This window comes from Equus przewalskii, chromosome 19 (genome assembly GCF_037783145.1).
Source record: "Equus przewalskii isolate Varuska chromosome 19, EquPr2, whole genome shotgun sequence".
Lineage (NCBI taxonomy): Eukaryota > Metazoa > Chordata > Mammalia > Perissodactyla > Equidae > Equus > Equus przewalskii.
Window position 1 is genome coordinate 27,724,025 of NC_091849.1, and position 16,648 is coordinate 27,740,672.

Here is a 16,648-nt window from a genome sequence, read left to right on the forward strand (position 1 = left end):
AGAGTGCCTGGTGCATTCTAAGTCATCAATAACTATCCGTTGAGAAAACGAATGACTAACAAAAGGCATTAACTGTAAGACTTTCTCAAAACTTGTTCAGGAATTGTTTGCTTTATACTGTGTGACAAATAAACAAATATAATTAGAGAAATCAGGCAGCAAAAACATTAAATAGAACAGGTCCACAATGCCTTTTCCACAATTTTGAAGTCCTCCAAAGCTCTGAAAACCAAGAATATTTTCATGAGTCATTTGATGGCAATACTCAAAGCGACATAAATTCATTTTGTAACAAACCTTGGCTTGAAATGACATGAGGCTATTTATAGTTTTAGAGTGAATATTCACATTTTGTTAAAGAAATATTACTGTTTGAATATGAGGTTGCCCCAAACTCCTGGGGTATTATTCATTCAATATACTATATATGCACCATAAAGTTTTAAAACAATCCCTCAAAATCTGATTTTGAAAACACTTCTGACCCCAAGGATTGGAGTGAAGTTCCGTTTTCTGTGTCAGGGACCCGTCAGATTCCAAAAAAGTCACCCCCATTACACGGAGTCCTCTGCTCCTATCAAATTTCTGGAGAGGAGGAGCCTGACTTTGAGTCGCCGAGATGGACGCGGCGGGCGTCGCATCTGGGCACAAAGCCTGGTCTCCATCGTTAGGGGTCACCCCAGACCTTCTCACGGCAGCCCGGAATTGGAAGAGGGGGTGAGGTAGTTTCTCACACTCCGCCCAGAGCCGGCCTAGGGTGAGCCCAGGCCGCGGCTTCTCAACCCCCAGCGTCACCCTATCCCTATTCCCGACACGAGTCCAGACCTCACTCACCCGGAAGCCCAGAAAATGCCCCTCCTCTGGGATCAGCCGACTTCCCGGACGTGCCGCCACGCCCCTCTAGGACACTACGAATACTCATCTCTATGGTTTCACCATCCAGCCGGCGTCGTAGCAGTTACACGTTTCCAAGGTTGATCCATATTTCCCGAGAATTCCGCAGGCGACCGATTCCCTCCCAAGTCGACACCTGGTTAGTCCAGGAATGACCCCTCGGTCTGGAGATACTTATTTTGTTTTCTGCCCTCCCCCGGTTTTATCTCCCTCTTTTCACGTCCGCCATCCAAAAATCAGCACCTTCCCATTCCCCCAACGTGTGTCATTCTCCCAGTATGCGTTCTTCCATATTTTACTCTCTTCTCGTGTAACCGTATACAGACACACACATGTATATGTAAATATGGAAAGACAACTTGGTGCTTAACTGCTTGGTTTCTGAGCTTGACTTTGGAAATCCTGTTAGCTTTGTGCTGTGGAGCAAGTTACTTAATTTCTCTCTGCCTCATTTTCCTTAACTTGTAAAATGGGAATGATAGCATATACATCAGAAAGTTATTGTGAATACTGAGTGATTAATATGTAAAGAGCCTCTGGGGCACAGTAAGCACCAAACAAATGTTTGCTAACTATGTACATAGGTAAGTTTTTTTCTAGTGGTTAAGATTCGGGTTCCCGGGCTTCCTTTCCCAGTCAGGGAACCACACCACTGCCTGTCGGTTGTCATACTGTGGCTGTGTGTTGCTGTGATGCTGAAAGCTATGCCACAGGTATTTCAAACACCAGCGGAGTCACCCATGGTGGACAGGTTTCAGCGGAGCTTCCAGTCTAAGACTAGGAAGAAGGGCTACCCCTCCCGAAAAAAAAAATTGGCAGTGAAAACCCCACAAATAGCAGCCAGGCCATTGTCCAATATAACGGTGGAGGGTGAAAAGATGGCAAAGAGAAGGCAGGCCTTCACTCTGCTGTACACAGAGTCACTAGGAGTCAGAATCCACTCCATGGCACTAACAAGAACAAAATAAATTTGGGGGGGGGGGATGAATTTTATGTTTTATAAAAATAAGACTCTCTATATAACCTTATAATGTGTATATAACATATGTTCTTGCATATTTTGTTTATACCATTAGGATCCTACTAAATCCTTACAAGTCATCTGGAATAATTCTTAAGTATTATTTTTAATAGTCCCATGGTGTTTATTTTAATAGCTGATTTACTGTCCACAGGCATACTACAATGTGTTTCTAGTTTTTTGTTAAGACGAACAAGTCTGCAAAATATATTCTTATATATGATCTCTTCTGGACAGATGAGTTTGTTTCTAGGGGATAGGCTCTCACAAGTAACATTGTTGGGTGGAAGAATATTTGTATTTTTAATTTAAAAAGATGCTAAAGATTGCTTTCCAAAAGGCTGTAACCACCTCACATTTCAGAGCAGCAGCTGTTACAGTTTTTCAAAATTTTGGCTGAAGTTTAGTGGTTTCTCATTTTAACTTTATTCACTGATGTGTCTCAAATTCATATCTCCAGATTTTTTTTTCTGAATGCTGTGATTGTTTATCCTTCTATACTTAGATATCTCAAAGGCACTTCAAACAAAACATGCCTAAAGACAAACTCATAGTCTCTTCCCACACCTACTCATCTTCCAATGTCCCTTTTGTCCACTTGTCCACATGAGAAACCTAGGCATCTCTCATCTTTACCCTCACATAAAACCCATCAAAATCCTCCAAAATATTTCTTGGGTGCATCCATTTCTCTTTTTTCCTTTCTGCCTCCATCTCATAAGCTGCCATTATATCTCTCCTGCACTATTTCAACAATCTCTTAGCTGTCCCCCTGCAATCTCCTCCAGTTAATTCTCCACAACACAATCAGTCATCTTTCAAAAACATTATTTAAGTTTCTTTGGACTTTCCTACATCCTCAAATCCTTGAGGGTCATAGTCCTTACTAATCCAAATCAAAATCTCAACAGATTTTCTTGAGGAAATTGACAAGCATGATATTTCACACCTAAATACTCAGCATGCCTCTAATAATAGTAATAATAATAATAATATCCCTGATAATTGCAGTATCTTGTCTTGCCTTTAAAAAATCCAGTAATTCCCTAAAATCTAATAATTAGTTAACCGTACAGAAAAAAGACCTATTTCAGGTGACTCTAGAACATAACGTATTATACATTCTTATAGTGATATATTCCTAGGGCAAAAATTATGGGAAGGTAGTTGTAAACTTCAATCATTATTTTACTGTTAGTAGTAATATTGTTATTGTTATCTTGAAATTATTATATGTATGTTGTAAGATAAAGCAAATAAGCAATTATGTCAATATTCTTAGGAACCAGTATAAAATAGATACAATTTAAAAATTAAAAAATTACATTAACCACTATATTGCTAAATTCACTATATTGAGTAGGAAATATCAGTATGAACTCAGAATTTTTTTCCTTTTTGGGAATACTTGCTAGCTCTGTTCATTGAACAGGTCTAGGAACACTGTATTCTATTTTCAAAGAGGGCCCCCTCATATTATGCAAGATTCAGCTTCTACAAAACCTAGATCCCTCCCCACTATTCCAATCTGAGGCCCATTTCTCCATTTCGTTTGTGGTGTCTTAAGATGCACAGAAGATTTTATGGTTGATTTAGTTAAATTTACCTCTTTTCCTATATGGATTGTACTATTTGAATGTTGTTTAAGAAGTAGTTTCCTAAATCTAGAAGACAAAGGATTATTCTATATTTTCTCTCACATTATTTAAAATTTCAATTTTTTACATTGGAATTTTTACATTTAGGACTGAGTTTTCTGGGGGTAGTATGACATGAAACAGTCATAGCAACAGCTATTTCTGCCTTATAGATGAGAGTCCATTCTGTTGCACTCTTGTGTAGTCTTTATCTCTGCCACCCTGGCCACTCCATTGATGTGCCCATCATGCCAGGTCAATTTGTTGTCTTCTTCTTAAAGTGCAAGTGTTCTTCAAATGTTTCATACTTTTGTTCTGTAGCTCATATTCTAGGACATCAGCAATCCTTGTTGGTAATATATACCTGGGGGGAGGAGTAAAATTTCAGGCCCTAATGTGTACCCTTTCTGGTGAATACAAGGAGTGGGTGGTGGGTGGTGGGAGATGTGCCTGGAAAGAGGAGCATCTAGTGTCAACATTCTGGTTTAACCACACCTTGTTTTCTCTCCTAGCCACCATGGGGTCTTGCTTATCAGGGAATGCCCATATTTCTGCTTCAAGCGATGATCTTTTACAACTGTTGCCTCTGTATTGTTATTAACTAGCCCATGGAGTGAGTGAAGTAGGAAATGTATACAGACTGGCTTTTATTACTTCATCTGTTGTAATTTGTTTCCATCCTTAGCCAGGCTCTGACATCACCCTGGAGGGCCCAATTTAGACCCATCCTGTTGAGTAGGAGGCTGCTTTTGCTCTCGGTGGTGATGGGGGCAAGAATATTCTCATGTCATGTTGAGAGAAAAGTTTTCACAGCTTATCCTCTAGCTTTGGCCCTCAAACTTCTTTCTTTGGGATGCTGTTTTCCTCCAGATAACAGGACTCAGCTAATTTCCGTATTCCAAAAGATTTCTCACATTTTTAAAATAATAGTTTCTGAGATCCATTAACTTCCTTGTATGTCTATCAGATTTCCCAGCTTGGATTAGCAGAAGGGGCCAATGGAAACCAATGTCAGTTTGAAATCTTGTCTGCATTTTTTTTTTTTAAAGATTTTATTTTTCCCTTTTTCTCCCCAAAGCCCCCCGGTACATAGTTGTATATTCTTCGTTGTGGGTCCTTCTAGTTGTGGCATGTGGGACGCTGCCTCAGCGTGGTCTGACAAGCAGTGCCATGTCTGTGCCCAGGATTCGAACCAACGAAACACTGGGCCACCTGCGGCAGAGCGCGTGAACTTAACCACTCGGTCACGGGGCCAGCCCTCTTGTCTGCATTTTTTAAAACTTGTTTTTAAGACTGAATTTTGTCACGTAATGATATATTGTCTGTTTCCCCATACATAGAGTATTTGTATATTTAGTTATTAGCTGTTGCTTATTTAGTGATTGCAGGCTATTGTACATATATATCTGTTAAGTCTTTGTATATTTTGTATACAAAAAACATAATATTGGCTATATTTTAAAAGCAACTTTACTTTTGATGTTTATTTTGTTGTACACATCTTTATCCTTCCTATTCATCTTGTTTTGGTCTTATTTTCCATTTATTCAATTGCCAGAAATGTATTACTCTTCCACAACTGTGACAGACAAATATTTCATTTTTTAATAAAAGGGTTCTTAAATTTCTAACTTTTTTAAAAAGAGAACATTGTTTAATGTTATTATTATTATTATTATTTGCTGGGAAACATTTTCCCTGAGCTAACATCTGTTACCAATCTTCCTCTCTCTCTCTCTTTTTTTTTTTTGTCCCTCCCCAAAGCCCCAGTACATAGTTGTATATTCTAGTTGTAAGTCTTTCTAGTTCTTCTGTGTGAGCCACTGGCACAGCATGGCTCCTGACAGATGAGTGGTGTGGTTTTGCTCCCAGGAACCCAAACCATGGGGCTGAAGTGGAGTGCATCAAACTTTAACCACTAGGCCATCAGGGCTGGCTCATAAATTTTTAACTTTCTGATTTAAGTTAAATTTGTTGTAATTTTGTTACCACACAAAGGGCTCAATCTACTCACTGCAAGATGAAGCCAATTAGTTGAGAGGCAAGACAGTGGTAGAGAAAGGACTTTGTTAAACTATGAGCTGACTGTTCGGAGGATGGTAGACTAGCATCCTAAAGAACCATCTTAAAAGGGTATAGAATCTTGAAGCAGTTATATAGGAGCAGAGGGTTATAGAGGAGGGAGTCAGGAATGTCGACCATCTGTCATTGTAGTTTTCTGGGAGTCACCACACCAGGCGTTTCATCTGTTATCAATGATGGATACCAATATAAAGTTTTCATCCATAGGTGGTCACATTCCTAAAGAACTCAAAAGAACAAAGCTATCTCCTAATCACAGTTGGGAGGTATATATGTAAGCAGGGGTCATAAAACCTATAGAGCATGTTATTTCCTGGAGGGTGGTTGTTAATCATCTAAACAATGTGAGCCTCAAGCATCTCCTACAAGGGAAGAGAAACAAAAGTTATAGAGAGTTATAAGATGGCTTCTCTTAGGCCAAGTCTGGTTTGACCTATAACAATTTCTTGTATGAAGTATAGACCCAAATTAATTATTCACCATACTAACATCCTACAGCATCCATATTGTTTAATAATAGTGCTTCTTTTTCCTATTGTTGAAATACCTCTGATTTGACAAGTTCTTAAAATAATTAATTGCAAGAACTCAAAAAAAATTTTACATTTTAAAGAAAATTTCATACAGTTTTGATAACTGTATTTTAAGGTTTTTAAAGTTCTAACATAATGAGACACTTTTCAAGGTAATTTGTTTCAGATTTGTTTGTTTCAGAATTTACATGAGTTTAGCATTTTTCACTGATACTATACTAAAAGTTTCAAGGCATTTTTTAACTAACTTTTAGGTGTTTTTTAAAATGAAGATGCTTATTTTCATAAGCAAAGTGTTATAGTAAGAAATACGTATTTGGTCTTTGCCCCCTATTGCTGACACAGAGCTTCCAAAATTCTTGGAATTTCCTGAATGATAGGGCTGATAGGAGCATCTTTTGTTATTCATAATAAGCCCCTTTCAACCATACCTGAGTTTATCCTAATAAGGTGACTCTTGGTAGGCCCTTAGATAGCTTCAGGATAGGGGCTGGTTGCCAGAGAAACTAACCATGTGATTAGATGGTTGGAACTTTCAGCCCCATCCTCTGACTCTAGGGAGGGGAGGAGGCTGGAGATCGAGTTGATGGCCAGTGATTTAATCAATTATGCTTATATAATGGAATCTCCATAAAAACCCCTCAACAGTGGGGTGTGGTGAGAGCTTCCCGGTTGATGAACACATTGAGGTGCTGAGAGGGTGGCACATCCCTCTGCTCCATCCACTGCACCTCTCTGCCGTACCTTGCCCTATGCATCTCTTGCATTTGGCTGTTCCTGGGTTGTAATTTTTTTGTAATAAACTGGTAAGTAAAGTGTTTCCTTGGGATTTGTAAACTGTTCTAGAAAATTATCAAATCTGAAGTGGGAGAGTTGTAGCTCCACTTTATAGCTGGTTGGTCAGAAGTACAAGTGGCCTAGACTTGTGATTGGCATCTGAAGTGGAGGCAGTTTTGTGGGATTGACCCTTAACCTGTGGGTTCTATCCTAATTCTTGGTAGTTAGTTTCAGAATTGAATTGAATTCTAAGACACCCAATTGGTGTCAGAGAATTGGATAATGTGGGAAAAAAAAACCCCAAGACATTTGGTATCAGAAGTGGTGCTGGTAAACACAGCACATATGGTTTTCTTGAATTGACTTTTGAGCGTGATTTTGATGGAACATATATTTAAAGGAGGATATATTTCAGGTTATTTTTGGGATTTCTCATTCAGAATAAAGCATCATTTTTTCATATTCTCTTGGATGAAATGGCCCTCCTCAGAAGTCTCATCAAAGCTCCTTTAACATCCTTGTTCCTCAGAGTGTAGATGAATGGGTTGGCCATAGGAGTAATAACACAATAAAACAGCGTCGGAACTTTGGTGACGTCTTGACGGCCATCCACTGATGGCTGCATATAGATGTAGATTCCAGGACCATAAAATAAAGACACTACCAGTAAGTGTGATGAACAAGTGTTGAAGGCCTTAAGTTTCCCATCAGCAGACGGGATTTGAAATACAGCTTTGGCAATATAACTGTAAGAGGCAAGAATCATAGAAAGGGGACCCATTATCAGGAAGGTGGCCACCACTGCTAAAGTAAGCTCGTTGACCGTGGTGTCCACACAAGCCATCTTAATAAGACCGGGCAGCTCACAAAAGAAGTGGTCTAGTTCCTGGTTCCCACACAGGGGCAGCTGGACTGTGAGTGTAGACTGAAGCAGTGAGTTTCCCAGACCAATGAGCCAAGCTGTGCTGGAGAGCTGCAGGCAGAGCTTGTGGTCCATGATTACTGAGTATCTGAGAGGCTTACATACAGCCACATAGCGGTCTAAGGCCATGATGCCAAGCAAGACACATTCAGTACAGCCTAGCCAGTGAAATACATAGGCCTGGGTCATACAACCTACATAGGTGATGCTCTTGTTGGGTCCCCCTAGGTTGAACAGCATTTGGGGTACAGTTGTGGTGGTGAAGCAGAGGTCCAAAAAGGAGAGGCTGGTGAGGAAGAAATACATGGGACTTTGGAGTTGGGAATCTAGTTGAGAGGCAAGAATAATAGCAATATTTCCCAATAATGTGAACATGTAGGACATCAGGAGGCCAAAGAAGAGAGGAAGATCCAACCATGGATATTTGGTAAAGCCCATGAGAATAAAATTCTCTGGAAAACTTTCATTCACGTGCTTCATTGAATTTTGATGGGAAACACCTGCTAAAATCAAGGAAGATAAGGGTGTTTAAAAAAACCCTGAGTTGGTAGAAGTTTTGAAGGTATTATGGAAAGAATATACTTTTACGAAGGAGAGAGGGGGCACATCCTCAATAGAAATCATAACAACACTAATGGATATAATAATTATAATTAACATTATAAGTAAAATTGAAAAAGTTCCTTCAGTAGAGAAAGTGGTTTCAAATATTTCTTTTTTTGTAGAAGGCCTGTGCGATGGGTTAGTGGATTTGAGTTGTTGTGGCTCTTCTGTATGAGTAAAGAAACCATTGGGAGATGTGCACTGTATTCTTCTCCTAGCTACCTTGCAGCTAAGGGAGTATGTGACCTAGGTTTGGTCAATCAGATGCTTCTACCCAGGATTTGAATTTTGGTAAAATGATGCAAAAGAATGAGGGCGGGGTGAGGGATTGTTAGAAATTCAGAGCAGCTGTCTTCTTGACTAATATCCCATGTGACAACACCAAAGAATGTGTCCTACATAGTCTTTCTAGAGTGGGATCGTGGGTGTGTCCTGCTTCCCTTCATTTCTGCTTGTTTGCCAAGTTGGTTCTTTACCATTCCCACTGATTCTGTGAACTACCACTCTTCCAATATTTTCTTTCTGCTTAAGTTATCAGAATTGTTTTCTTTGTTTACAACTAAGGACCCTGACGAATACAGAAAATAGAACCAGAAAGTGGGTTGAAATTTTCTGCATGTCTTTTATAAGTTGAGATACTGATGAGGAAAGAGTAGGACTCCAAGAATTGGAATGAGGATATATGGAGCATCAGAGTGTCCATGGTACCCCACCACCCACACTCCCATTCTAGCCAAGGCAGATGTCCTCTTTTGTCTAATGAAGCTATCTTGATTGAAAATGCTATACTTATCAAGAGAATGAAAAAGATAAGCCACAGACAGGGAGGAAATATTTACAAAAGACATATCTGATGAAAGACTGTTATTCAAAATGTACAAAGAACACTTAAAACTCAACAATAAGAAAATAAGCAATCATTTAAAAAACAGGCCAAAGACCTTAACAGACACCTCATCAAAGAAGATATAGAGATGGCAAATAAGCATATGAAAAGATGCTCCACATCATGTGTTGCTATAGACTATAGTTCTCACTCCCAAATTCATATGTTGAAACCTAATTCCCAATGCAATAGTATTAGGAGGTGGGGACATTGAGAAGTGCTTAGGTCATGAAGGTAGAGCCTTCTTGTATGGGATTTGTGCTCTTATAAAAGGGATCCCACAGAAATTCCTTGTCCTTTCCACTAGGTGAGGTTACAGCTAGAAGGTGCTATCTACTAACCAAAAAACGAGTCCTTACCAGACACTAAATCTGTCAGTGCCTTGATGTGGACTTCCCAGCCTCCACAACTGTGAGATAAATGTTATTTTAAGCCACCCAGTCTCTGGCACTTTGTCATAGCAGCCCAAATGAAGTAAGACATACATCATCAGGGAAATGCAAATTTGAACAACAATGAGATACCACTACACACCTATTAGAATGACCAAAATCCAGAACAATGACAAATGCTGACAAGAGTGTGGAGCAACAGGAACTCTCATTCATTGCTGGCGGAAAGACCAAATGTTATAGACACTTCGAAAGTCAGTTTGGCAGTTTCTTAAAAAGCTACACATACTCTTACTATACCATCCAGCAATCAACTTCCTGGTATTTACCCAGATGAGCTGAAAACTTATATCCACACAAACAACTGCACACAGATGTTTATAGCAGCTCTATTCATAATTGCCAAAACTTGGAAGCAACCAAGATATCTTTCACTAGGTGGAGGGATAAACAAACTGTGGTACGTCCAGATAATGGAATATTGTTCAGTACTAAAAAGGAACGAGCTATCAAGTCATGAGAAGACATGGAAGAACCTTAAGTGCATATTACTAACTGAAAGAAGGCAATCTGAAAAGTCTACGTATTGTATGATTCCAACTATATGACATTCTGAAAAATGTGAAACTGTGAAGATGGTAAAAAGATCAGTGGTTAAGGGAGAGGGAGGGATGAATAGAAGGAACACAGTGGATTTTTAGGGCAGTGAAACTACTCTGTATGATATTACAATGGTGTATACATGTTATTACGCATTTTTTTTAACCATAGAATGTAAAACATCAAGAGTTAACAGTAATGTAAACTATGGACTTTGGGTGATTATGATGTGTCAGTGTAGGTTTATCAGTTGTAACGAATGTACCACAGTGGTGGGGGATGTTGATAATGGGGGAGGCTATGCCCGTGTCGGGGCAGGGTGTATATGGGAAATCTCTGTTATTTTCCTCAGTTTTGCTGTGATGTAAAACCTCTAAAATAAAGTCTTAAAAAAATTGTGATATCTCCTTACTGGAGAGATGCAGGGTAAAAGGAAACTAATCCTCCTCGTGGCTCTTTCCACATCTATCAGGTAAACAGAGTTAGATTCTAGCAGGCTCTGTCAGGGGCAATTAAAAGATAAACCTGAGGAAAAGGATAATGCATAAGAAACATTACAGGTCCTTGAGAATTTGGTGCAGAAATTTGGAGACTGTATGTGATAATGAATTCTGAGGGTGTTTGACCAAAAGAATTAGATATGAATTTATCATAATGGTTACCTTTACCAGAGAGACTTGTTTCAGTTTAGTAGCCAGAGCCATGAGTATGGTTTTAATTGTTTTCTCTCTTGGTTGACTAAAACTCACTGTTAAAGCGACCCACATAAATGATGTTGATTTGTCAGAATTCCCTTAGAATATAGTAAGAGGACCTTGAAGACGTGTAGGTTATGTAATATTTGAGTTAACTCAGTTGATGAGAACAGGCTGGTGGATGAGGACAAGATCATCACCGTATGTGGCTCAATTGGTTTCAGAGAGAAAGGACCATATCTACAGACTATACTCCTATTCTAAGACAACTGTTTTAAATGGGTAATATCATGTGATGATGAGAATCAGTATCCTCTCTCCTTAAAAAGGAACTCAAAGTATAAGAAACCATAACTTTGTTATCAATTCTATCTTTATAGTATATGGAGAATGTTTTATATGAAACATAGATAATAGTGACAGACATTTATGTCATGTTAAACAAGAGACAGACCTAACTCATAATTAAATGGATGAACTTGATCTACAAATATGCTTAGGATGAGGAATTCTCAAAATGAATACACTGAGAGAAGTTTCTACTTGTTCTAGATGTAAGTTTCTTAGCTTGTACTTGAAGCTGGAGCAGGCTTTTCTATAGAAATTCTGTACCACTTAACCAGCTGGTCTGCCTTCCATCTAGCTATGAGCCAATACTTATCTCGTATATTATTTATGCCACTTTGGACAACTGTACCAAATCCAAGAAACTCTCCTGATTAATTCTACTCAGATCTGCTCATTCTTTTCTTTTCTTTTTTTGATCGCCTATGAACCCATGCATCTGGTCTTCATTATATTACTTTGCTCTTATTGGATTTTGGCTTTATGCACTTATTTTAGCCATTTCACCTTTGGGATGTAATTGTTCAATTAAAAAGCTCAAAATGCATATTAATGTCTCTCATTTTCATAGATTTTGATTCTGTAAGCCCTTGGTGGGACCAAGGAATTGGCATTTTCAGCCAGTACTTCAGATGATGCAAGTGGCTTTTGGATCATACTTTAAGATTCAGGGGCCAGCCCAGTGGTGTAGTGGTTAAGTTTGCATGCTGTGCTTCGGTGGCCCGGGGTTCACCTCTTGGGATCCTGGGTGCAGACCTACACACTACTCATCAAGCCGTGTTGTGGCGTCATCCCAAGTACAAAATAGAGTGAGATTGGCGAGGATGTTAGCTCAGGACCAATCTTCCTCACACACACACACACACACACACACACACACACACATTTTTTTAAAAAAAGAAATATTCATTCTTTAGAAAATTTAGTCAATAAGAATTATTCGAGCACCTACTCTGTATTAGTCACCACTCTAGATCCTGGAGATACACTTGAATAAAATAGACATTGTCCTCACAGACCTTATGTCATAGTTGGGGGAGAAGAAACTAGACATATAAGCAAATAACTATATAATACACCATGTGGTGATAAGTACTAGAGAAAAATAATGCAGCATAAGGAGAGAGAAGGCATGCTGAAGGGATTTGTTATTTTATTTAGGGAGATTAAAGAAGTCCTTACTGATAAAGTGACATTTTGAGTAGAGACCTGAATAAAAGGAGGGAATGAGCCATGAGGAATTTGGGGACAGAGCATTTCAGTCAGAGGGTACAGCACAAATCCTGAAGTAAAGGAGTTCTGGATGTGATTGAGTAGAAGCAAAAATATATTGCAATAAGAGCTCAATAATTGTGGACTGCCTATACAAACAATAAAACTTTCTGAGGTCTGTTTAGAGAAGAAAATGAAAATGGGAAGAATGGATAGAAGTTCATAGGTCCATTTCATGTTCCTTCTCAACCATAAAGCTTCATCTACTCGTGTAATAGTACTTGCATACTACTTGCATAGCATAGCTTAATGTCTCCAAATCCAATTTCCAGATGGCATTGGTGTCCCCCAAGATCACCCTGTAAGTGGGAAACCCAAATTTGCCTTACATCTCTACCTCCACCTGGAAAAAATTAATTTTTGAGCACTTGTATCTGAAGAACAAGATAATAACAGCAAGAAATGATATAAAAGAAATAAAATACATGGCTTCTTCCTTTAAAGACCTGATAAAATAATCATGGAGGCAAATATTTCATAAGATGAAATGTGTGCAAAAGAAAATTAATATAACTACAATTCGTAAAGGTAGAATGTAGTCTTAGTATTTAAATTCAGAGAATATATTGGTTGATTCAGGGGCTGGCCCCATGGCCAAGTGCTTAAGTTCCAGTGCTCTGCTTCAGTGGCCCAGGGTTTCACTTATTCAGCTCCTGGGCACAGACATAGCACCATTCGTCAAGCCATGCTGAGGCGGCATTCCACACAGCACAAGTGGAAAGACCTACAACTAGAATCTACAACTATGTACTGAGGGGCTTTGGGGAGAAGAAGAAGAAGAAGAAGAAAAGATTGGCAACAGATGTTAGCTCAGGTGCCAATCTTTAACAAAAAAGGAAAAATATATTGGCTGATTTGTTTACTGAGTCATTTATCTATTCACTCATTAAATTAACATTACTTTGATGCCTACCAAGCACAGGGCGCTGTGTTAGACACTGTAGGGCAGGAAAGCCAACCAGACCTATCCTCTATTCCAAGAAGACTATACCCTAGTACCTCTCTACATGTGCATAAATAACTAAGAATAACTAAAAATGTGCTAAGTACCATCCTAGATGTACAGGTAAAGGACAAAGAGAATTTTGAGGTGGAAGAAATTATTTGTAGATGAGAATCAAGGAGATGGTGGTATCATGAAGGTGAATGCTATTGAACTAGATCTTGAATATTAAATATTGTTTTGAGGTTAAACATGGCATATGTAACACATGCATTTGTCTCTACCTACCAACATGGCAGTAACGGAATAAAAAATGATATAAGCTCACAAAGGAAATGAGGATGAGAAAGGAGGTGAGGGCAGAAAAACAATTTCAACATTGTTTAGAAGCTAAAAAGGAGATAGTTGGGTGGTAATTTTCTTAGAAAACCTGAGAAAGCAGAAACTTTAGACAGTAATGGAGGGAGTCAACAAGCAAATAGATTCATACAGGAGAAACCCAGAAAGGTATAGGAATTGGAGGAACCAGATACCCTGAAGGTGATGGGTATGACATGGAATTGAAAACAGGAGGATTGTCTGAGAAACTTTATTAACAGTTAGACTCTCAGATCCCCAGCTTCTTTAGTGCTACCAGGTGACTATTCCTCTCCCACTCTTCCAGAAGGCAGTAAGTTTACTCCTCTGTAAGGGTGAACTAAAGGTCCCCTAGACTTTGGTATAGCAGGCAAAACTAGAACAGGAGTGAGGGGACAAAATGAAAATGAGCAATTAAATGGCAGTGTGTTTACTGATTTGTGAGACTCTCAACCTCTCTCAATGATCACAACACTGGAAGCCATGCCTGTACAGCCCAAACAGGAATTTGTAGGGTTTGTCATTTGAGAAACAGTCCTAGAAAAGACCTACATTTTGAAAGGAAGATTTCAAAATGAAAAGCTGCATCCATACTTGATCACTCTTATAATGAAACCCTCCCATCACCAAACTCCATATAGTCACACAAAGCTGCCAACTGGCATTGTGGTGTCTCATTTTTAAATATGAATGGACAAGGATAACCAAACACCTGAGGAAACCTTCTAACTATAATAGACAAAATAACTATATGATTTTTTAAAAAAGAACTCAAATGTAACAGAGACAATACAGGAAGGAGAAGATGTCAGGTAACATAAATAAGATATTGTAACCTTGAGAGATGAACAGGATCACTGAAAACTTGGGGGCATATTTTTAGAACATGAAATAGTAGTTGAAAATTGAGAATATGATATAAAGGAAAGATTAAATAAAAGGACTGAAAGGTTGTGGAAAATTCTTAGAAAGAGAACAAAAAGATAGGGATAAGAATATAATAAAATAGATTAAAAAACCAAAGGACAAGACTAGGAGACCTGTCAGATTTTAGAGGAGTTAATCAATAACATTTCTGTCTTCTCTCCCTAAATTTAGAACAAAATAAAGAAGTGGACATAGATACTGGAGAGATGGGGATAAAAATGTTTGCATTATTGTTGCTAGAGCTGTTTGGAGATCATGGTTTTAGTCATACAATTAAATAATTTCTTTTTTTTGTTTGGCCCTGAGCTAACATCCATGCCAGTCTTCTTCTATTTTGTATGTGGGTCACAGTCACAGCATGGCTGCAGACTAGTGGTGTAGATTCGTGTCCAGGAACTGAACCTGGGCTGCCGAAGTGGAGTGCACCAAACTTAACCACTAGGCCACAAGGCTGGCCCCCATCTTTCTTTTTCTCCATCCCTGAGAGGACTTATGCATCAGTCACTGGCACAATTGGACAAACCGCCCCCCCCCCCAACACATACATACATACACACACTCTATCACACAATGAATCTTTGCCTGTAGTTTGAGGTACCAGAGCAAGATGAATCCTGAAGACATATTAGATTCAACCAGAGAGGGGGAAACTTGTTGAGCCAAGCATGCTCTGTTCCATTTGTCAAACTTACCCACCTGACAAATTCCTTTTTCTTTCTCAAAACTGTGACTGAGAGAGTTGAGATAAACTGGAATCATTCTTCTGGTACCTTTCCTGACTAGTGAAAGTAATAGAAATTCTTCCACTCTATAAAAATGGGGATTAGGAAATAAGTGCTCCTTCTCCCTCAACAAAATTCAAATCTGATTAGTAAAATCCTAGCAAGAAAGAAAAAAGAAAATATAGGGGCGGAAATTAGCAAAGGAATTTATATATATTTATGTATGTGTGACATGAGTGGCCAGATATCCAGCACATTGAAAGGAAAAAGACCCATATCTAGTTGCATTATTCATGAATGTCAGTTAATCAGGATGAGAAGATCTCAAACACTTCCAGTAGGGGAAAAAAAAGTGTGTATAAAGTAGAATTAATCAAAATGGTACTGAACTTCCTAACAGCAATGGTGGAAATGAGAAGGAAATGGGGAATGATTTCAAATTCAGAAGGAAATGATTTCTCAACTAGAATTCTATCTACAACCAATCAACTGTAAAGTTAGACTAAGTCATTTTAAGGCATGTACAATCCCCAAGATTTTATTTCCTAGGCACCATTTCTCAGGAAGTTACTGGAGATATGTGCCACCAAAATATGGGAGTAAACAAAAAAAGAGAAAGGAAATAGGAAACCCACACAAGAGGATGAAGGGAACTTCCATAGCAATAGTAAAGGGAAGTCTTAGGAGCCTGCTAGAGAACAACAAGGATTGAACAGACACCAGCAGTCATATCTCGAAAAATGAAAAAAGAAATTGGTACCATCTATCACACCTGCTATAGACAGAACTGAGAGGAGATTTTTAGGTAACCATAATTCATTACATGGTTCCACTGTAACTAATGTTTACATGATCATGAAAGTGTAAACCCTCAATGCTGATCTAACTAAAAAGTGTGATAGAAGAGTATTTGGAGGATGAGGCATAGATCTCTCTCTCTCTCTGTCACTTACTGTTGCTCTCACTCTCTCCTTGTTGTTTAAGGGTTAAAAGTCCTCACTTTTTATAGTAAGTAACAAATAAATAAGATTTAAAACTAG

At 38.6% G+C, this 16,648-nt stretch overlaps 1 protein-coding gene across 1 annotated transcript; it reads right to left on the reverse strand.

Annotated features, from left to right (window-relative positions):
• Positions 1–7,401: 7,401 nt before the first annotated feature.
• LOC103566669 (olfactory receptor 2B11-like) lies at positions 7,402–8,346 on the reverse strand. Its single transcript, XM_008543142.2, has one exon. It carries the CDS (start codon positions 8,344–8,346, stop codon positions 7,402–7,404), a length of 945 nt encoding a protein of 314 aa, XP_008541364.2.
• Between the last annotated feature and the right edge of the window lie 8,302 nt (positions 8,347–16,648).